The sequence below is a fragment of the Balearica regulorum genome, chromosome 6, assembly GCF_011004875.1.
Source record: "Balearica regulorum gibbericeps isolate bBalReg1 chromosome 6, bBalReg1.pri, whole genome shotgun sequence".
NCBI classification, from domain to species: Eukaryota; Metazoa; Chordata; class Aves; order Gruiformes; family Gruidae; genus Balearica; species Balearica regulorum.
Genome location: NC_046189.1, coordinates 6042018 through 6064581, shown reverse-complemented (window position 1 = coordinate 6064581; position 22564 = coordinate 6042018). Strand labels below are relative to the sequence as shown.

At 42.4% G+C, this 22564-nt stretch overlaps 1 protein-coding gene across 13 annotated transcripts in view; it reads left to right on the top strand.

Annotated features, from left to right (window-relative positions):
- The window catches only part of UNC80 (unc-80 subunit of NALCN channel complex), a 131606-nt gene that overhangs the window by 75762 nt on the left and 33280 nt on the right, over positions 1–22564 (top strand). For 11 of the 13 annotated variants that reach the window (XM_075756060.1, XM_075756050.1, XM_075756054.1 and 8 more), the window contains 18 exons: positions 2041–2222; positions 2604–2735; positions 3252–3438; positions 4456–4587; positions 5106–5249; positions 6756–6856; positions 8634–8720; positions 9516–9699; positions 10382–10476; positions 11397–11486; positions 11857–11958; positions 14333–14513; positions 16083–16351; positions 17870–18004; positions 18762–18900; positions 20580–20676; positions 21378–21548; positions 21762–21854. In XM_075756060.1, coding sequence (XP_075612175.1) covers positions 2041–2222; positions 2604–2735; positions 3252–3438; positions 4456–4587; positions 5106–5249; positions 6756–6856; positions 8634–8720; positions 9516–9699; positions 10382–10476; positions 11397–11486; positions 11857–11958; positions 14333–14513; positions 16083–16351; positions 17870–18004; positions 18762–18900; positions 20580–20676; positions 21378–21548; positions 21762–21854 — 2521 coding nt within the window. The remainder of the gene's footprint in view (positions 1–2040; positions 2223–2603; positions 2736–3251; positions 3439–4455; positions 4588–5105; positions 5250–6755; positions 6857–8633; positions 8721–9515; positions 9700–10381; positions 10477–11396; positions 11487–11856; positions 11959–14332; positions 14514–16082; positions 16352–17869; positions 18005–18761; positions 18901–20579; positions 20677–21377; positions 21549–21761; positions 21855–22564) is intronic. The other 2 variants (XM_075756055.1, XM_075756048.1) reach the window with 1 other exon arrangement.

Sequence of the window (22564 nt, the reverse complement as noted above, 5' to 3'; positions counted from 1 at the left end):
TCGGAACACCACCAAGGGTTTCTTGGGGGCTGTTTGGTTTTCATAGACCTTCACGTGTTTTTGTGCTCTGTACAAAAGAGGTGGTCAGAAGGATCAGGAAGGCACTCTCTCAGACCCTGATTGCGGTGGATAATAAGGAGCATCAAAATTAGTATTTGTGTTTAGCTGGGTTTCTAGGTAGAGGAAACACAGTGATTCAATCTGTCCAGAGTTTACTGAAGTATTTTGTATGTTGCATCATGGAAAAAAATGAGAAAGAAGATGAGAGTGGAACTGTCATAGCTCCTCTGTTGTGCTGGCAATGAATTCTGCCCTAAAGTCCATTGTTTGACTCCACATCTCATGTTCTTCATGCTTCTCTCACTTTTCATCTGCTCCACTAGTCCACAGTGCACTTCTTCAGCGCACAGGTCTTCTCTGTGCTCTCCCCTTCACCTTTGCCTTTCTCAGGCCAAATGTGCAGACAGGAAGAGAAAGGAGCAAAATAAAGAAGAGAAAGAAGCTGCCTGAATCTGCAGTTCTTTCTCCCCTGCAAGTCCCTTTCTAGGAGGATAATTTTGGATACTCTTTCTCTCCTACTAAAATCTTACCATGGCTCACAGGGAAAGCAACAAAGCTTTACTGCCCTTCCTGAGGATAGCTAGCTGGCTGCTCCTCCAAAGCAGCCTCTGAGGTACATCTTCCTCCTTCTCCCCTTCCTGAAGGGAAGATTAAAATCCATTTGAGGGTCTGTACTAGCTCTTTTAGTAGCAAGTGATTTCAGCCCAAGCATAAATTACATTCATCAAGGTCAAAACCTGAAAACTCGTAATGTTGCTATCCACAAGCTGGCTAAAACAAACTCCTGTGTTAGTGTACAACAGCACCATCTACTGACCTCTTCCAAGGCTGTATTTCTTTTTTTATTCCTTCAGTGTGAGCTTACACATTTAAATCAGTCCTACTAAGACTTGACATAGTTACAGTGAAAAGACCAAAGAGTAGAAAGTTATCTGAGCTGATGAAACAAGAAGGTCCCTACAAATTTGGAGCAGACACAGGAGCCGTTGTAGTGCAAGGTAGGACCTAGGCAGTCAAAGAGCAGCCTTGGTTTTCTGCAGTGTTCAGACTGCCTCCTATCAGGACAGCTCTCATACTGGCACCTTCTGAATAAGTGCTGAGGCAAGCATGATGGCAAATGTCCTCTTTCTATTGTGGAGGAACAGCCACCAAATCTAGGGAAATTGTCTCCTGTGATTTTTGGTCAGCTACTGGTCAAAGAAGCCATGGCCTCTCTGACACCCACCCACTGAACTCCCACAGCAACACACTTCCCTCTGCTTGTTTCCTGCTCGGTGCCCCTCAGACACCCATCTAAATCAATTGGCCTCCATCAGTCTAGAGTTTGACTATATTAATATTCAAATATGCTCCATTGAAACACCTATGGGCCAGCTCAGCTTCTATTGTGCTGTTTTCCATTGTGATTTGGTCCTTTGTCTCACAATTCACAGCATCTGTTTTCTCAGGGAGGCAGATTGTGATCATTGCATGGTGCCCATTTAACTAAGAAACTTTCTTTTTTGTTTTATCCATGAAAATAGACAGGTGAGACTTCTGCTGGGACACTGCCTCCTGCTCTGAGAGGAAGCCAGAGCTTCTGTTAAACCAGTCTTCATTAATCATCACAGAAATCACTTGGAAGTGGAATCTTTGAAAGCCAAACTCAATCTGGTTGCTTCAAGAGATGCTTCTTATTTTAAACCAGTTGTTACTGAGATTTTTAGTGAGAAGAGCAAAGCTGTATTTTATTTTAAAAGCAAGTTTTCCAGAAACTTTTACAACCTTCACACGTAATGCTGTGTGGCTTCAAAAGGTGGAATCACACGTGCTTGGTTTTGCGAAGCAGTACAATTTTCGCTAGGTCTGGTAGACTGCTGATCTCCTTTCTGGAGTCAAGATTAGGTTTCTTTTGGTGGGGGTTTGTACAGCTGCAGTTTTTCTCTGCCAAATAGACACATTATAAAGGAAAAGAGATGATCAGATGTTCTCTCCCTGCAGCTGCCATGTTCCTGCTGTGTGCTGTGAAAGTGCCAGAGGCTGTTTCTGACATGCTGATGTCCGAATTTCATCACCCAGAGACAGTGCAAAGACTGAATGCCATTCTCAAATTTCACACGCTCTGGAGGTTTAGGTATCAAGTCTGGCCGAGGATGGAAGAGGGAGCACAGCAGATCTTTAAGGTAGATAGGACACGTGAAACAGAATATTGCCATTTACAGCTTGCCTTGTGGGATAGATGTGTAATGACACTCTGCCGTGAAATTGCCTGAAAATCTATTTAGAGAAAAAAATGGTTGTGTAAGTAAGTCACACGAGAAGGGGAGGTGATGTGTAGAACTCCTGTATAAAATGGTGAGAGTATAATGGGGACACAGGTCAGGAAAAACATTGGAGAAAGAAAGAAATGTGTCATACATGAAGTTAAAGTGTAGTGAGATATGGAGTTGGGAAAAATTTGCATAGCTAATTAATGTCTTGGGTATTTGTGCTCATGTTTAATTAGCAGTACTGACATTAATAACAGTCTGCTGTAACAAAATGGCTTTCATGTTTTTGTTTAGATCCCTCCTCCAAGTATAAACTTCACTCTGCCTTCTCCTGTCCTGGGGATGCCATCTGTGCCAATGTTTGACCCCCCCTGGGTCCCTCAGTGCAGCGGGAGCGTGCAAGATCCTATAAATGAAGATCAGTCGGTAAGCCGACATCGTGAGAGTAAGCACTGTTTTTTCTCTGTAGCGGCATGGAGGAAGTTAAGCCAAAAGATGTGGACTTGTCTTCCTCAGCTGGGAAAAATCTAGTACACAGTCCATGTAGGGCACACAGAATTTTCTACATGGGCATAAGGCTTTTCTCTTTGTTCACTGAGGTACTGAACTGCATATTGTATCCCTGTAAGAGACAGTAACTGAGAATGTAGGAACACACAGCTGTTTTCTCTCCAAGAGATTAGTTCACTTGAACTGCCTGACAGACCATTTTCTCCGCACTGGTTTGCATGGTGTCTCTTGGGAGAAGTCTGCATCAAGGCTTATCATAGACATAGCTCCAAGAGGAGTCTCCTGGTGAATCTCTGTTCATCTAGCACTAGTCTGATTTGTATTTAGAAACTGAGTTGCTGAATGCCATGGAGGTCTCTGGCAGAAAATGCAGGATGTGTGCATCTTAACTAACAGCTTCAGGCTGTGTTTCTTCTCTTTTCTTCCTGACAGAAGTCATTTTCAGCCAGAGCTGTGTCGCGTTCCCATCAGCGAGCAGAGCACATCCTGAAGAACCTGCAGCAGGAGGAAGAGAAGAAACGCCTGGGCCGGGAAGCCAGTCTCATCACTGCCATCCCCATCACTCAGGAGGCCTGCTATGAGCCAACCTGCACACCAAGCTCAGAGCAGGAAGAAGAAGGTGTGCTCCAGGGCCAGGAACTGCATTTCAGGAACCTGAGAGCACCTGCCACCAACATAGAGCATGCTTAGGGGTGTGATGTCCAGGAACATTGATTGTTAGTGTTAGGAATGTCACAACCACATCCATTTGCGGAAGAGTCCAAGTTGTTGAGAAAAAAACAAAAAAATTAGGGTGAGAAAACCACAAAATCTTAGATATATTGAGCGCTCACTCTGTGACCTGAAGCCCCTTACCCCTCTCCCTGCAACTTCAGTGGAACTTGCCAGCATTTAACATCTCAAAACTCCCAGCATATTGCAGGATTTAACACAATGAGAATATGCAACACTAGGAGTGAAATTTGCCTTTCTTAACTTTAACCCTGTAATAATTAAGGGTGGGAGGAATCATCCTTTGGTAGTGTCTGTCTTAAGACACAGAGCTTAGGATAGGCTGAATTGCCCCTGGAGTTTTCTACCTTTATGGTGACTAGTAGGACAGCCCAGATGACCAGCTCAACCTCAGTACCAAACTTTTAGGTAGCCAAAGTTACATGACGTGAGTCATGAAAAAGCTTAGTCTTTGGGTGAGGATTTTCATTGGTCCAGGCTAACAGAGCACAAAGATTTCATTAAAGGCATTCCAAGGTATGTGTCATTAGGTAAGCACAGTGATGGTCAGATCTAAACATACATTGGGAAATCTGTGAGCAGAAATCCCAGTTCTTACAAAAAACTAAGCACCAGCAACCATGATGGTTAACAGGATGTAGATGAAAAGAAGTATAGAGCTGACTCAGTTACAGTGTGACTCACCAAAGCACTCAACACTCTTATGGAAAAATGCTCTGCTGGTTCTCAAAGCATGAGCAAATTACCTATCTGACTGATATTTATAGATTTCAAATTGTGCCTTTTGAATGTTACCTGACTTGAATTTTCAATGTTCCAATTTGGTTCTAAGTGCTGTTCTTCAGAAAGTTCCCTAAAGTCTGTCAGCTGGATCTGGATTGACATTTCCCGTTCTCTTTGTCAGTAGAAGAAGTTGCCAACCTGGCCTCCCGCCGTCTCTCTGTGAGTCCTTCCTGCACCTCCAGTACATCTCATAGGAACTATTCTTTCCGCCGTGGCTCTGTCTGGTCAGTGCGGTCAGCAGTCAGTGCAGAAGGTGGGTTGACTTCACTTTGGAGTACCCTTCACAGTATCATTCACTGGAAGCCTTTCCTGTTGACTCATAAAGCTGGTGGCATTTCCTTTTGCTGAATGTATTCCCAAGCTTAAGCCACTTTATAATAAGTTACTGCCCTGCATTATTTTATTCACTCCTGCTGTCACAATGTCTTCCCTTACTTCTCATGTTTCATTTATAGAGTAGTGCCATGGAGAGCACTCTGGCTGAAAAATGGTAATGAAATGGGATTTCATCACAAAGAAAATGCGTTCCCTACAAGAAGAGAAATACAAATTGAAAAAATATATATTTACAATGAAAATTCCTGATCAAGAAGTTGGCTGAAGGCTCAGTTTCTTCTTGGAGATAGTAGTAAACCTGCTGTGCTTGCACAGTGATCAGCCAGCCTATCACCTTATTCTGTTTGTACTGCACCTAACATAAATGTTTATCCACCTGGATAATACCACAGCTTATTCACTAACACTCACCTTTTGCTCTTCTTACTGCTCCAGATGAAGAACACACTACAGAGCATACTCCAAACCACCATGTGCCACAGCCACCTCAAGCTGTGTTTCCAGCATGCATCTGTGCAGCAGTGCTTCCCATTGTCCATTTGATGGAAGACGGGGAAGTCAGGGAGGATGGAGTAGCTGGTACTGACCTACATTAAACTTCAAGGGATTCTTGCTCAAGGGTGGCAGAACCTGCTTAGCACTTTGAACAATGGCTTACATTTGTTAGGTGCCATAACTAAAGTGGAAATGAGATGTAACACAACCTTGTATTTGCTCACAGTACATGTTTCCTAGAAGTGTTATGTGCTATATATTGTTCTGAGTGTATATATTTGTTAAAAAGTTAATGAATAATCTATTAAATCCTGACAAACTATTTGAAAGTAGATTCACAACACAAATGTGATTTTGTAGGGTTTTTCCTTTTTTTTCCTCCATGATTTGTGTTTGGTTTTGAGGGTTTTTTGCTCTTTTGAGGCCCTGAAAAAAGCCTCCAATTCAAGAAAGATACTGAGAAGCTGAAAAGGGTCTAGTGGGGGGATATCAGGATGGTAGCAGCCTAAAACAGGTATTCTGTGAGGAGTGATTGCAGAAGCTGGGCTTGTTTCGTGTGGTGGAAAGGAAACAAAGAGTTAGAGGAACTCTAACTTAGGGGTTAAAACTTGGGAAGTTCAGGTTAGAAATTTGGAAGGAACTTCACAACCAGAAGCATAGTGCAATTTCCATGGATTCTCCATCCACAGCAGTTATCAAGCCGTGGCTAGTCAAAGCCATGGTTGACATAATCTAGTGTTGGTGACAGTCCTGCTCGAAGCAGGGCTTGGACTAGAGACCTCCAGAGGTCCAATCCCATCATTTCTTTGATCCTGTAACAAATGGAAAGCCACTTATACACACCTTGAACATTTGGTTATGGTCTGCGATGTATTTGTAAAGTAATAATGCATTTTTCTGAATTTGTTTCTCTAAAATATTTATAGATGGTGGACTGTTGCCCTCCCTCCCTTTCTCATCACTCATCATGTCGGCTGATTGCACATTTAACTTTCTATTACATTTTGTATTCAGTTATGGGTGGATGTAGTCAGCCACCAAAATAATGAAGGTGTCATTTTATGATCAGGAACTGAGTACTGAAAAAAAAATAATGAATAGTTCTCTGTTGTTGTTAATCTTCACAGGACTGCAGTTAATTACACTTTGGGGAGTTGATCATCAATACAATTCTCTGCTGACTATCTAATACTGTTCACCAATACCAGATAAAATCACTCAATGAATCACTATGAAATTGAACTTCTATCATGAACAAAAAAGTACATAAATTTATGGGTTTTAATTGCCAGATTTGTTCATCTGGAGTTGTGAATCCAAATAGTTATTTATTATTCCTCTGACTACAGTGGTGAAGTGCTTCCTGTCATATCACCAGTAGTTAGGGAAGGTTCAAATATTAGACCTGTCATTATTGCTTGAGACGACTGCACTGATCACCAGGAATCCTAGTGCCTCAAAGAGAGTCCTGTGTGTTGCAGGACAAAATATGGCATTTGCGGAGGGTTAGGAATGTTTGTGACTAAGTGTACCAGTTCAAGGCTTTTCCAAGGAAGAGAGTTCCGACCTTGTTTTCTTTCTCTTTTACAGTAAGTGCTGTTGCTCAGCAGGTCCTATGGAACTGCTTAATTGAAGACCCATCTACAGTTCTGCGCCATTTCCTTGAGAAGCTCACAATCAGCAACCGACAGGTAAACTCTTCCTCTCCCCAGTGGGTGTATGTATCGCTTAGAGCAGGGGAGCACAGCTGCAAGCAGAATCACTCTGTGGGCATCACTGGAGAAGAACATTTGCTATTATAATGTAGCTTGAAGTCTTTTAGGCCATATCATCAGTTGGCTTCAATCTTTGTCCACTAGTGTAAATGGGACATAGCTGATTTACCACCACTAAGGATCTGACTTGCTCTAAGCCAAGCTTTGAACAGCTGCTTAGTGTAGCACAACTCTTTCTATCTAACATAGGCAATATTGCCTGCACCAATGCCACTCTGCTCAGCTTTCTCTGAAAGATGGGGGTGGCCTTGTCTCTCCCTGGCTTATTAGACCGCTTTCTAGTCCCATGGCTAAGCTTTATGGAAGAGAGGTGTACCAGTTCTGACTGGGTGAAAGGCAGTAAGACCCTCCATACTACTTTCGCAACTGCACACTTGGTGTAGGGTATCAATAATCACAGAATGATAGAATTATAGAATGGTTTGGGTTGGAAGGGACCTCAAAGATCATCTAGTTGCAACCCCCCTGCCATGGGCAGGGACACCCTCCACTAGACCACATTGCCCAAAGCCTCATCCAACCTGGTCTTAAACACTTCCAGGGACGGGGCCTCCACAAACTCTCTGGGCAACCTGTTCCAGTGCCTCACTACTCTAACAGTAAAGAATTTCTTCCTAACATCTAATCTAAATCGACCCTCCTTCAGCTTGAACCCATTACCCCTCATCCTGTCACTACACTCCCTCATAAACAGTCCCTCACCATCTTTCTTGTAGGCCCCCTTCTTCTATCACTGTCCTCATCTTCCAAGCCATCACCTAAGAACTGACTACAAAATGAATATTAAACCTTGAGAAAGGCCAGGAAGGGCTGCTTTTCAGTTCCTTGAGTAATCAGGTCTCAGTGGCCTCACTATTTCTAAAACTTCTCAGCTATAGTTCCCAAAGCTTCTATTTAAGTTCAGAGGGTCACTTCTGTTTGTTGAGTATCTTTGAGAAAGAAGCTACATGCTGTCCAGCCTCAGAGGCCTCTCAGCTAACATAGTCTATTGTTTTACCATCTCTTCAGAGGCCTACTACAACCATGAGTACAGAACACAGAGAACAGGTGTATTTCCTTGGAAGCTTCTTTCGGCAGATGGATCATTGGCCTGGGTTGTCCTGTGCATATTCATGCCCCTAACACTAGCTCAAATCTGCTGCTGGTTAAGAGGATGATGGCCATAGAAGTAATTTGTGATACAGTCTGTCTGTCCTTAGCTGACAGAGAAATTCCTTCCCCTCTACACCCCCTTCCCACTATAAGAAATGTGCTAGTCTACATTCAAAGCAGGCAGCCTCTAAAGAAAGAAAAGTTAGATTCTGTCCACACCTCCTACCCAGCAGCCACAGGTATTGAGTTGAGCTGAACTAGATTTCACAGAACATCTAGGTTGTCATTTGTTGTGATAAGCAACACAGGGATTATCACAGGGAAAGGAGTGCAGAATCAGGATGCTACAGTCGGTATAAATTGCAGTAGGAGGTATTGGTCTCTCTGAGATAAAAAAGAAAGACATTGACCTGGGTGCTGTGCCCTGGGCCTTATTTTGGGAAACGGAGCAGTGACAAGCATATAGTTCTTCATGCACCAAGAGACAGAGCTGAACAAGGGAGTATGGAAAAATGGGAAGAAACAAAGCCAGACAGGACAAAAGGGAGAAATCCATTCTTCACTGTGTGAGGGAAAGAAAACCCATTTGCTTTTCTTCCAGGATGAGCTGATGTATATGTTAAGGAAGCTTTTGTTGAACATTGGAGACTTCCCTGCCCAGACATCTCATATCCTCTTTAACTACTTGGTGAGTAGCTTGTGAGTCCACTGGGCAGCCCAGAAATTCACTTCTGCCTGCACATGTCTGAAAAAGTTAATGATGTCATAATCTGCAAGGAAATCAATGCTCATAACTTCTCCTATATAACTCGTACCTGCTTCAGGCTGTGGGTGCAAGTCACCAGGCTTACACTAGCCTTTCAGTCGTTACAGGGAGACGAAAAGGAACCTTTAACTTTTTATTAAACCCCTAAGCAACCTGTCATAGAGTTCTGAACTGAACCATGAACAACTAGTTGTAGACCAACAGAAGGATACCAGTGCCAGAAACCTTTAATTATTTTACTTAATTTTGATTCAGAAAGTGCTTTGCTCTTGGACAGTCCTATTGGAGCAAATCTAGTAGCTTCTTTCAAGATTGTGGAAAATGCATTTGCTGCAGTTAAGGGATGAAAAAACAGACAAGATATATGCTACTCCAGGAGTCCTCTGTTGTTTGTGAGTTGTTTATGTGGCAACACATCAGAGCAGGAGGCATAGGAAGTCTTTTACTGCAGAGGTTCTCCCTTTTCCTCATCTACAATGACTGGGCTGCAACAGTACTTTTTGCCACCACCCATCATCCTCTCTAGAAAAAGGAACAACTGTACAGGCAGATTGTGCTGTAGCATGTATAAACTTTCAGGATGTAAGTTTAATGAGTTTATCCCTCTGAGTGAAGAAAAGTAGAACAACAGTATTGTTCTGTGTTTACACAATGCTCTGCACAAATAAGAGTGTGTATAACCTGATATAACCTGATTCCTCTTCTAATTACCCGCAGGTAGGACTGATCATGTATTTTGTACGCACTCCCTGTGAATGGGGCATGGATGCCATTTCTGCCACGCTTACCTTCCTTTGGGAAGTGGTGGGTTACGTAGAGGGACTGTTCTTCAAGGACCTCAAACAGACTATGAAGAAGGAACAATGTGAAGTGAAGCTGCTGGTGACTGCCTCGATGCCAGGTATAAGAAATGACTCTTTAAATCTCCTTCACTTCCAAGTTCATGAACTTCTGTAGCAAAAAGGAGATCTGTCAGAACTGGATCAGAAAAAGACAGCTACAAATGGCTGCATATTCTAAGTGAGTTTTCCTTGAGCTGAGGATTCAGTCAGTAAATTCCACCTCTAATACCCTGAGATTCAGAAAGCTACTTTAAGAGTTCTAAAAGAAGCAAACAGAAAGTGAATTAGAACAATCTTTTCAACTCAGAGCTTTGTGCCGGTTAGGCTGTGAAGGGCTGGCAGGATGATCATTGTAAGATTGTACCATTCAGACTCAGTTTGATATGATGTAACCTCTGATTTCAGTCTTGAGAGACTCCAAGAAGAGCATGCTGTGAGCCTAGGATGTCACGAGTCAAGCAAAAGATATCTTGCTGAAAAACAGATTTGACCTTTTAGGTTTGTTCCTTCCTCAGAGTGACGGTTGCTGATAAAGCCAGCTCAGTCCTTTAGGAACAGATCGATTTCTCATTAACTGTGGAAGTGTGAGACTATGCTAACACTGCATAATGGATTCCAGGCAGGACTGGCATTGTCTGTCTGCCCAGGAATGAATTTTAACTATCACTTTTCCTCCATGGGCAGTCTTTTGAAATTGAGTTAAAGAGGCCAGGGAGAATGCAACTGCTTTTCTTCCTTTAGGCACAAAAACCCTTGTTGTGCATGGACAGAATGAGTGTGACATCCCAACTCAGTTACCAGTCCATGAGGACACACAGTTTGAGGCTCTTCTGAAGGTAGGAGTGAGTTTTTGAACCGGACAAACTGCTTAATAGGACATTTACGTGCCATACTTGTATGCCAGCAATACATTCTGCCTGATCGTCCTGTTTCAGTGTGGGGGAGGGAAGTTTTGCTGACAAGCATTTCTGTCTCCTTATGAGGAGAGCTTGGTTGCAAGAAACAGGATCCCATATTAAAGGATATTAGAAATGCCCTGACCTCACAGACAGGCAAAACCCCACCAATGCAACTACATTGGAAGACACTGCAGCTTGTTGGGTATTTGCTGAATACTATCCTTTGGATAAATACATAAATCATTTAAATGTTTGTTTGTATCAACACTAAAGACTAAACAGAATGATCAAGATCAGAGTGGAAATGATGGTTCAGTAGCCATGATGATAGCTTGGGATCTAGGAGATGTGAGGTCAGTTCCCCCTTCTGCCAAAGATTTCCTGGATGGCTTTAACAGAGCCACATAGGAAAGAGAGTTATAAAAGCCTTCAGTTTGTCCAACTATGTTAAATTTTAATAGGAATCCTGCATCTCAGTGCTTTGAAGGATCTGAACTTTAGTGTCTCTGTACACGACCTTTCACTAAAGCTTGATAAATACGTAGTATGGAAATAGAAGCTGCAATACCTATGTGGCTCATATTCTCAGGCAAATATGTGTGATATGAAGACATGGAAATAAGTAACATCAGTCTTCACGACTGTGATATCAGCATGCCTTCATTATCACAAACATATTCACGTACTTTATGATTAAAAAGAGAAATCAAGAATTAATACCAGCAAAGTGTACCAACCTGAGTCATGCAAGTTTGTGCCTTTATACATTATTAGCTGGATAGTCTTCTTTTGGATGTTGTGATCTTTGTACAAGACAGCTGATAAGTAACAGGATGTTTTTCTTTCTTCCTCTTCAGGAGTGTTTGGAGTTTTTTAACATACCTGAAACGCAGTCTTCTCATTACTTTTTAATGGATAAGCGATGGAATCTTATTCATTACAACAAGGTAAGGCAAAGGTCAGGTCCAGATGACTTTGTTCTTTCCATCTGGTCCCTTTTTTAAAAGTCAGGGTTATCTAAAGGAGAACAAGCAGCCCATAAACAGACAGAATTCTGTTCTGTGGGTACCACATCTTGAGTGTTTAGTTGTGTGTGGTGAAAGATTGGAATTTAACAGAAGAGGGAAGAGGCAGAAGTGGAGTCATTAAAAAGAGTGAATTTCTCTTCTGTTTATGCTCTTCCACGACGCCTGACACTGTCTGAAAGCTCCTACCCAAAAGCTTCGGAAAGGGCTAAAGGACCTTTTATTCAGTTCTGTGAAATGATGCTGTTACAAATGCATTTGTTTGAAATACACTTGTTTTCTTTCCTGGCAGACCTACGTCCGTGACATTTATCCTTTCCGGAGGTCAGTTTCGCCACAGCTCAACCTGGTGCAGATGCATCCAGAAAAGGGTCAAGAGCTCATTCAGAAGCAGGTATCTTACTGTCACCAAACACCTCTACACCTCTGCCCAGAAACAAACCCTGTAAATAAACCTTTCTTTTCCTTTAAAGACTGTCAGTCATGCTGCATGCAGACAGAGTGCTTTGCTGGAGAAGTAGCAATTGACATGAAATCTGCCTTGGTGCCATCGGACAAGTGTACAGTATTTTAAGAGTCAAAGAATGCAATGTGACTTCCCTCCCACTCTCTCCAGCCAGCTTCTTTTAGGTGGATCATTTTGCATTCTCCTACACTTTGCCAGAAGAGCTTCAGTTGCCTCAGTTTGAAAAGTTGCTTATTCCTTTCTTTAACATAACCTCTGGCTCTTTAGGAATCCATATAAGACCTTTTCTGTGCAAATCCATCTGGCTGTGGAGCAGGAATTATCTGTCCTCTCACTGTAGAGAATGTTACCTGCCTCTCTTTCTTGTCCTGCCCTCAGATGCTAGTCTTATGATAGCCACTCCCAGGGGCACAGCAGGAGTGATTGTGTCATCAGGGGAATATCTGCCCTCAGATATTCCACTGTCCTCCCTATCTTCCAGCCTCGTGACCAGATAATCTGTCCAATCCTGCTAATGTTCTCTAGCTCCCAGGAGCTCTCCCTTAGGAACTAAACCGTAACTAAAAGTGGCAGGGCAGTGCCTTTAATGTGCTGCAAACCCCTACAAGTATCATTTCTTTCAACAGTAAGGCAATGGTATTGAGCTCACTTTACCTGTAGAAGCCACATGCTCTGTTTTCCACAAAAGCAAAGTTGTCTCAGTAGCACAGGGCTGAGTGTTTAGGGAAAAGTTGCTCTAGCTTTATCTGCAAAGGATGATAATAAGCAGGAAATAAAAAGGAGGAGGAATGTGGTTAAACTGTATGAGTTTGGTATTAACAGTTGTATTATTCTAGCCAAAAAGCAGCTACTGTAGTTGTGTCCCTGGCAATGTAAATGCAGAGACAGGAAAATATCATCAGGAATGGTTATAAAAAGTAGCTATAAAGCTCCTTAAGAGAGACTAGCAGCTAAAATAATGGAGAATATAGTTAATGCCATCTCATATGTGTACGGTACAGAATAGGGAAATATTTTATGTGCTGCATCTGTCAGTAGAAAGCCTATAAAAATCTGAAATTACTTGAGATCATTTTGTTTGCTTCTCTGACAGAAATTATTCTCGTTGTTCTAGGAGATGTGTCCCACATATCAAATAAATGAGTTTGATATGCCCTACGTGAGCCAAAAAGATTAAAATGGCCTGTCCAATTTTGTCAAGGCATTATTTTACATTTCACATTTTTCTATTTAGAATAGTTAGAGGCCAAAATATTTCTAAACTAAAACTTAAATCAAGCATCTACCAGCCTCTCTGTAGTCATGCAAGAAGTTGCTGGACAACATCCAGCTTCAGTAAAGGAAACAGTACTGTAGAGTCTACCCACAGAGCAGCAATCCATGGAAAAGTACTTTCTTTACTATCAATTGATTGAGCACCCAATTCTAAGCTGAGTGCACTTCAGAGCAAGGTCATAGCAACTGCAGGACATAGGAAGCTGAGCTTTGTCACACGTTAAGCCACATGCTTCAAGTTTTGGCTTCATCCCAGTAGCTAAGAGCTGTCTCAAAACTGCTTCAAAAGACAGTTGCTTCTATTACTGAGCATCACTCTGCCTTATGGATACTTTTAGCATCAAAATAAAGTAGCTAGCTGACTCATCCTACCAGTCAGAAGTTCAAAGGAGGCTGGTAGAATGGAACTCGGTTTCCGAGTTGGTGTAAACCAGAAGCAATAAACTGAAGTCAGCAGGACTTGGCTCGTTTGCAGTAACTCAGAATCTGGTCTGCTTCGTTTTATGACTACTTTTCTTTTGCAGCTATACATACACTTTCTATGGCCAGACATGAGCCAGCCTCAACCCAGAGGTAGATAACAAGTTCATGTTGACTATAGTCTAACACCTTGCACAGAGCAACTGCAACTGTATGGCTTTCAGTTTGGAGTTGGTTTGTCTCTGACCACCTTGGGGCTCACACTGGCAAAGCTTACATTAATCTACAAAAGACTGCATGGCACAGTTGCAAAGTGTTTTACAACCACTTGGGGTCCTCCACAACTGACTGAAAGAGAAAGTGTTGTTAAAACCTCTTTTACAAGCATGATCATCTTTCCTGAGGTGGGCTGAAGAACAGTGGTCACACAAGTTCTAGCAAAAGGGTGCAGCACTAACCCTGTGAATTTCAACAGGTTCCTCTGAGCCTTGAGTACAGCAGCCCTCCCATCAGAGAAAGCCATGGAAGCTAACTTAGAAAAGTGTATATATGTTGTAAAGAACTTTGTGATCAGACTGATTCTGATCCTTGTCTCTTTTCCTCTCAGGTGTTCACCCGCAAGCTAGAAGAGGTGGGGCGGGTGTTGTTCCTCATATCGCTGACACAGAAAATCCCTACTGCCCACAAGCAGTCCCATGTATCTATGCTCCAGGAAGACCTCCTCCGCTTGCCTTCATTTCCCCGAAGTGCCATTGATGCTGAGTTCTCACTCTTCAGCGATCCCCAAGGTATGGCCTTTCGATAGCTTTCTCTGGTGGTCCTACAGGGCCCAGAAGGTTTCTGTGAGGCACCCTAGAGACATGCAGGCTTCATTTCCCTTAGAAACATAGAGACTTGTAGCATTACTTAAACCTGATAAATCTCTTCCTAGGCAAGATGATACATAGCTGTTGGTCTGTAAGCACAACAGTAGAAAGGGCTTTGCAATGTTAGAGGTCTCCAGACAAAGCTGCTTTCTGTGGACCCAGATAAGAAGAAGTTATAATTATGTATTAGAATTATGCATGAGGCTACAGGTGGAATACAGTGTCCAGTTTCGGGCTCACCAAAACATGAGAGTTTTTACAAACTGGAGAGAGTCCAGGGAAAGGTCACTAAGGTGGTTAGTGAGCCAGAGGACTTGCCATAGGAGGAGAGGTGAAAGGACCTGGGCTTCATCAGTTCGGAGAAGAGAAGGCTTGGATGGTGGGTAGAGCATCTAGTGTGGACTTCTACTGAAGCAGCACTGTAGCAAGGACAGAGACAGATTTTTCTCAGAAATGCACAGCAAAAGGACAAGAAGCAGCAAACACAAATTGCAGCAAAGGAAATTACAATTGGCCATAAAGAAAAAAATTTTCACGCTACAATCAGGAAAATACTGGAAAAGAAGCCCAGAGAGGCATTGGTATCTCCATCCATGGAGATTTTCAAAAATCAATCAATCAAGCCACCTCATTAGCTTTGAAGTTAGCCCTGCCTGAACCAGGGACCTTAGGTGGTCTTCTGTAACCTAGATTTTTCTGTCAGTCTCATGGGAGTCTTTGCACTGGTTTCTCTGAACCTTGGCTCGAGAGCTCCAGTTGCCAGCACACTCCACACTAGCATCCTGTCACTGAGTCAGTGTTTTCAGACCCAAGCATCTGAAGGCCAGTTCAGAAAAAGTGTCTAGGACTGCATGGCATAACTCCGTCTAAAAAGGAGAGCTCAGAGCCCTTTTCCATCCACTTTGAGGAAACAATGGGCCTTCAATGAAGATTGGGCAAATTCTGCAGCAGAGATATAGAAACAGCACACTTTTTAGAAACTTGCTGTGAAAGTCAAGCAGGGTTTCCAGCCTGACTTGGGCTGGAATGGTAAGCATTGGCAGGTTCTGTAACAGGCCCTAAAGGCACTTGCTTTCCAAAGCATTATTGCAACTCTGCATCAGTGTCCTGCAATGTGTGGGACACCTGAAGGATAAAAATTCAGCATAAATCCACACGACTGTTGAGGTTATGTGAGGCAGATGATGAATTCCTGGTTGTACGTACAAGCTCAGATCAGCTTTCACTTTTTAAGAGGAGAATTTCCAACCAGTGGAGAGTATATTTAATGAGCTGTATGATATTCATTACTCTTGGTCTTCATGTGAGGTGCTTTCAATCAAGGTAGGCTCAAGCCCTCTGGGAAATTCCAGAAGCAAAGGATGAGTGAACTAATTTCAAAAACACAGAATAACGGTCAGTGTTGTGAGAGGGTTCTGTGGAGCTCTGGAAGTGTTGTGAGGCTGGCTGTGGTGGACAGATATGATTGCTGTTGCCTTTTCTCCCCCACAGCTGGGAAAGAGCTCTTTGGCCTGGACACTCTTCAGAAAAGCTTGTGGATTAAGCTGCTAGAGGAGATGTTCCTTGGCATGCCCAGCGAGTTCCCCTGGGGGGATGAGATCATGCTGTTCTTGAACGTCTTCAATGGTGCCCTGATCCTGCACCCTGAGGACAGTGCCTTGTTGAGGCAGTATGCTGCCACAGTCATCAATACAGCTGTGCACTTTAACCACCTCTTCTCTCTCAGCGGGTACCAGTGGGTCCTCCCCAGCATGTTGCAGGTGAGCCATTTCCATGAACAATATGAGGGAGTGAGCACTTTGTTCTAGAACTGACAATGGAGAAGCCCCACTTTGGGGCTTGAACCTGCCATTAATAGCTTAATTCCTGACGCACACATGCACATACCCCCACAGGGCTCTTTCTATTGCAGGCTTCTCCACTTTCCTTGGTGAAATGCATATACAATTAATTATTTCCCTTTTCTCAAGTAAATGAGATATTGCAAGTGTAACAGGCCATGGTGATTGTCTTCACAAACATGCTAGAGGCTTCTGATTGTATTAAAGACACACTAATCTCTTCAGCCTACTAGGCTACTGAGAAGTGAATACACCTCTGCAGAGGTCTTGCACATTAATAATTTTTTAGAAACCTTCAAGACCCCTGTGCTGTAATGGGAATTTTGCACTACTATAAAATCTCAGCATTATTTGTTGCCAGCAAACAGCAAGAAAATCCTGCCCACCCCAGCCCCAAGCCTCCCACAGACTTGTAGCGGGAGAGAAGTGCAGACAGGCAATTGAAACAGACAGAAGGAGGAAGCACGGTGAAGTTGTTCCTAGCAATTTATACTGTTTACATAACTGAGAAATAAATCCTACATCTTTGGCAACACATTGACTGCATGGTTCAGTGGCCAGTCCGGAAGGAAATGCCACTCTAAAAACCTTAAAATATCTAAAAGTGGGTGGAAATGTCAGTGTGTTGGAGGACAGGCTAGGAGTTCAAATTATCTTGACAAACTGGGGATGCAGTCTGAAAAAAAGGAGAAAAAAAACCAGATTATGTTGATCAGGTTGGACAAGCGTAGGTCCCTCCTTATGAATAATCAGCCACATAAATGTGGAAGGGAACGTACCTGATTCAGTAGCACTTCTGCAGGACAGAATATTGGAGGTATTATAGAGCTGAAGCTAAACGTGAATCAACAGTGTCCTTCTGTTGAAGGATAAAAAAGAAAAGATCTCATATGCCATTCTGGGATGACTATACAGATTTGCATCTTGTGAAAGAAACTTGGAATAATTCTGCTGCTCCAATCAGCAGCATTCCTGACTTGAAGTGCTGGCTCTGCCCAGCTGTGGGCACATCAGTTACCTGAAGAGACTGCAGACTGGAACAGGGATGTAGATCTAGAAAGCATGCCATACAAGAAAGAACTGAAAGAGCTGGGATTTGATTAACTGAAAAAGATGAAGATTGAAGAAGAAAGCACTAACTGGCTTCAAACAAGTAAAATGCTTCAAGGAAGGAAAGGGGAGGAATCTACCTCTGATACATAGGACAAAAAATAATGGACTAAAGCCGTGACAAAGAAGGTTCAAGAGTGACAAGCAAACCTTTTTTCTAAGGATAGTTTGTCCTTGAAATGCAGTGCCAGGGAGAGCGGACAAGTCTCCACCTTCAAAAATGTTAGGCAAGCATATCAGGAATGACAAGACTGTAGTTGATTCAATCTGGGGTCAGGGAATGAAGAGCACTTCCAGTGGAATCCATGTCCTTTTTCATTTGCTCAGGTATACGCTGACTATGAAAGCAACCCACAGTTACGCCAAGCGATTGAGTTTGCATGCCGCCAGTTCTACGTTCTGCATCGCAAGCCCTTTATTCTGCAGCTGTTTGCAAGTGTGGCCCCTCTCCTGGAGTTCCCTGTGAGTAAAAGCCATTCCCTAGTCTCAGCATGGGGAAGCCTGTGTATGCAGCCAGTCCCCCATCAGAGATCACAAAGAGAAAACAGCTGGAGCAGCAGCACAGTTCTCATTGAACATGTGTTTACTGTACTTGATGCTGCACAGAACCATTTCCTGAACTTATTTCTGCATGCTTCTGTTCATCAGTTGACTGAGCAGAATGCTGAGATAATGGGCCGCTGGAATCTAGGCTAGTAAATGTGATCTCACTTTAAATTTCTGTGTATAAGACTGTAAAAGGACAATAATGATTTGTAACTCTTTAAACACAAAACCTCTCTTAGAATCCAGCAATAGGAACTAAAAGCTTAATGCCAAGTTTTAGTGCATGTGAACTGTAAGACTGGATTAGCCATGGTTTCAAATATTTACTAATTACTTTTTTAACATTTTAATGAGTTAAAACAAGTTAATGGAATTTTAATTTGAAGTGGGATTGCCAAATCTAACTGCATATACACTATAAACACACACATATTTCTCCTTCACAGGGCAGCAAAGATCTGTTGTTTCTGGAAAGTAAAGCTGTGTGCAGTTTTTAGATCATGCTTCCACTGTAGCATCAATCTGTTGAGTCAGGCAAGACTTACTGTTTGAACTCCATGAGGGCCCTTTGTCAAAAAAAACCCCAAAAGGTTGCCCATACCTCCAGATAAAGACTCCTGGAATGCACACAAGCCCTCAGCAAATCAACCACAAATGTCTGTTTTTGAAACAGGATGCTACAAACAATGGAACCAGCAAAGGAGTGTCAGCTCAGTGCCTGTTTGACCTGCTGCAGTCTTTAGAGGGAGATACTCCAGACATTTTGGACATCTTAGAGCTGGTGAAAGCAGAAAAGCCTCTCAAGTCATTAGGTAATAGCAAAGCACCCTTTATTCAGTAATTCTGGTTTGTTTGTTATTGATTGAACATGCATTTGATGCAGCATGATTTGTTCAGGGCCCTTTTCCTTCCAGAATGCAGTCGCATCTGTTACTTATGGCTCATGAGGCTTTTAAGGTTGGCTTTGTCACCACCATCCTTTTGATATTTTCTGCAGGAGGGGAATTATTAATTTATTTTATTCCAAAGCTACTTTTTCTGCATGGAGCCTACTAGTCTGAGACTAGCCCCTGGCATTTTGAATTCTATCATGTGTGGGTGAAGAATAAAGATGCCTAATAAACTGTATCATGCTGACAAGATCAGTGTTACCCTCTCCTCTGCTCCATGTGGGCAGGAAACAAAAGCATCCTCTCCTGTGGGCAGACTGTGACTAGTAAATGGTGGATGCCATTCAGACATCCAACAGTGCTGAGTTCTAGGGAGGGTGTTGATTTATCACAAAGCAGAGTATATACAGCTGTATGATGTATCCAGGACACTGTGTCTCTTGATAGTTACCCATGCAATGCAGCATTTAAGAATTTGGCAGCTTTGTGATTTGCAGAGAAGTGTTTTTTGTTGATTTTTATAAGGATCTTCAACTTATTTTCCAAATTTGCATTTCCCTTAATTAATACTGATTTTGATGAACTATAAAGCCTGTCTAGCCTTAGAGTTAAAATGCAGCATACTGGGATTTTATGATGCTGAACAATTATACCACAAGTTATAATATAAAATGGTACAGAAACAGGAGATATTTCTTCCTCTTTGTGGATTGTAGCAAACATTTATATGAAAGCTTTGGGTTTTCTGTGGAGGGTTATGCAAAGGCACCTCTGAAAATTCCCAAGTGTGTGTTGACGATGAGACTGTAGATGAGTATGTTGTGTGCCTGGTATTTTCCATATGAAGACCAGAATTATCTAAAATACTTGACTTGCAAGTTCCATTATTCAAAGTGATTTACATGCTCTGGGACCTTAACTTTGACTTGGGCTCCTATATACCAAAGTCACTTCTGAAAATGGGACTATAGTTGTATTACAAATATTAGTCTTTTGATACTCGGTTTCTTGGTGCCTGGCACTAATTATCCCCAAAGTAATATTCATAGTATGAGACTTAAATACTTTTGAAAACTTTTTCTCAAATCACTAGCAAACCAGACTCACTTTGGTGCTGGCACCCACGTGGCTTTCAGTATAGAAGGGGCTTGATTTTTTAGAAGTAAAACTGTTTTCTGCCATCAGTGGTGCATCAGCATCATTTTTAGTGCGGTGGAAAGGTCTAGGAAAAAGCAGAGGGAGCATAAAAATTGTCATTAAGTTGACATGTGTCCTTGTCATGTATAAGCTTAAGATTTTACTTGTCATGGGTGATGTTTGAAAGGGGATTCCAGTAGCAGCTGTAGGCCTTACGCTCAGCAGTGATGACCTACTGAGAACTGTTTCTCACCTACTGAGTTCTTGGATGGCAGGATGCAAGTGGGAGTGCAACATATGTTTTCTTTTTATAGACAAATTTTTGTCAAAAATCAGGAGCCTACTGGGGATTGTTAACATGAGAAACAAACAATTGAAAAGGGGAAAAAGGAAGAAGTGTATTAGCTCCTTTCATAGTCAGTGTGTTTGTGTGATAGTCTTCTTATATTGCTTTACTCCCTCAGACTTCTGCTATGGGAATGAAGACCTGACCTTTTCGATCAGTGAAGCCATCAAGCTGTGTGTGACAGTGGTGGCCTATGCTCCTGAATCATTCAGAAGGTGCTAATCTGTTTTCTTGGTTTGTGCAGACTCAGAAAAGGCATAAAAGCTGCATATGACATGTGAAAGCAAGGCAGACAAATGAAGGCAGAGAATATAGAAATGCATTCCAAGCACGGGGTTTCTCTGTGAAGGCAAGCCTCTGCCTGTTGATACCTTTCCTAGGGCACCAGCTCCAAATCCTGCCAGGCGCTGGCTGCAGCACTAAGCTGGATGGCAGTCTGAGCAGGAAAACCTATGCTGTATTTCCAGGTGGGGATTACACTGTGTCCTGCAGGTTTCTGTTAGAGACAGTGGAAAGGGAACTGGAGGGGGAGAAGCAGGCAGCTGGAAAGAACAGGCGGATACAGAGACAGGGGAGGTAAACTGGTAAAGCAAAAAAGTTCGTTTCCAAGGGGGAACCAGAGAAGAAAGGACTCTTTGGAAGGGAAAATGAATGTCTGCAAATGGATGACATTCAGAAGATACCCAGAAATCTGGGTTGGTTTTCTTATTAGTGTTTCACACATCAGATAATTTTCCCCCTGATGTTCCTGATCCAAGAGTTTCTTTGGCCCAGGACTGCTTATCTAGTGAGAAGCAATGAAATCACAAGGCCAGTGAGAGATCCATGGGTCTTTAGATAGAAACTTAAGCCTCCACCTGATTGGAGTTTCAGGATTGACAAAATAAACCAGACCGAGTATTGGTTATTTTTCCAGCCTCCAGATGCTGATGGTCTTGGAAGCACTGGTTCCCTGTTACTTGCAGAAACTAAAGCGACAAACCTCTCAAGTGGAGACTGCGACAGCAGCTCGTGAGGAGATTGCTGCTATGGCTGCCCTTGCCACCTCTTTGCAGGCCCTCTTGTACAGCGTAGAAGTTCTCACCAGGTAACCCACATGGTTGAGAGGTCTGAGCCTGTGTTTGGTTATCAGTCTGGGGAGAGGGAAGGCACAGGAGGTCACGATATGCAACTTAGCTTCAATATTGGTTGAGTTTTAGACATGGTAAAATTAGTGCCAAATTTCACCAGATCACAAGCAGAATTTCAGTGCACTTGTTAGATTTAGTCTTTAGTGTGCTGTTCACCTTCCCTTTGCCAGGCCTATGACAGCCCCACAGATGAGTCGATGTGACCAAGGCCATAAAGGGACCACAACAGCAAACCACACCATGTCAGCAGGTGTGAACACCAGGTAAGTCAGTATGCTTGCCTTTCTTTCTCTTTCTTTCTTTCCTTCTTTCTCTTTCTTTTCTCTTTTCTTTTCTTTTCTTTTCTTTTCTTTTCTTTTCTTTTCTTTTCTTTTCTTTTCTTTTCTTTTCTTTTCTTTTCTTTTCTTTTCTTTTCTTTTCTTTTCTTTTCTTTTCTCTTCTTTTCTTTTCTCTTTTCTTTTCTCTTTTCTTTTCTTTTCTTTTCTTTTCTTTTCTCTTCTTTTCTTTTCTTTTCTTTTCTTTTCTTTTCTTTTCTTTTCTTTTCTTTTCTTTTCTTTTCTTTTCTTTTCTTTTCTTTTCTTTTCTTTTCTTTTCTTTTCTTTTCTTTTCTTTTCTTTTCTTTTCTTTTCTTTCACATTCTTCTGAACAGCTAAATGTCTTTTTCTTTATTCCCTTTTCGCACTGTAGTATACTGACAAAGCAACTATGTCCCTCAGTTCTCTGCTTTGCTTCCAAGTCCGCTGTCAAAGCAACCACTGGGCAGAGCACACTTGGATAGCAGAAGGGTCAGATCCTTCTGGCTTTGTTCTGAGAGACTGAACAGCAGTACGAGCTCAAACTGCACATCAGCTGAGACTCGCAGAGACTGGCACCTCCTCTAGTTTTCTTCCCTTCCCTTCCCATTTCCTTTTATTTTTCCAATGGTCTCTTCCTATCATCTTTATCTCCACATTGGTCTGGGATTTTTTTGCAG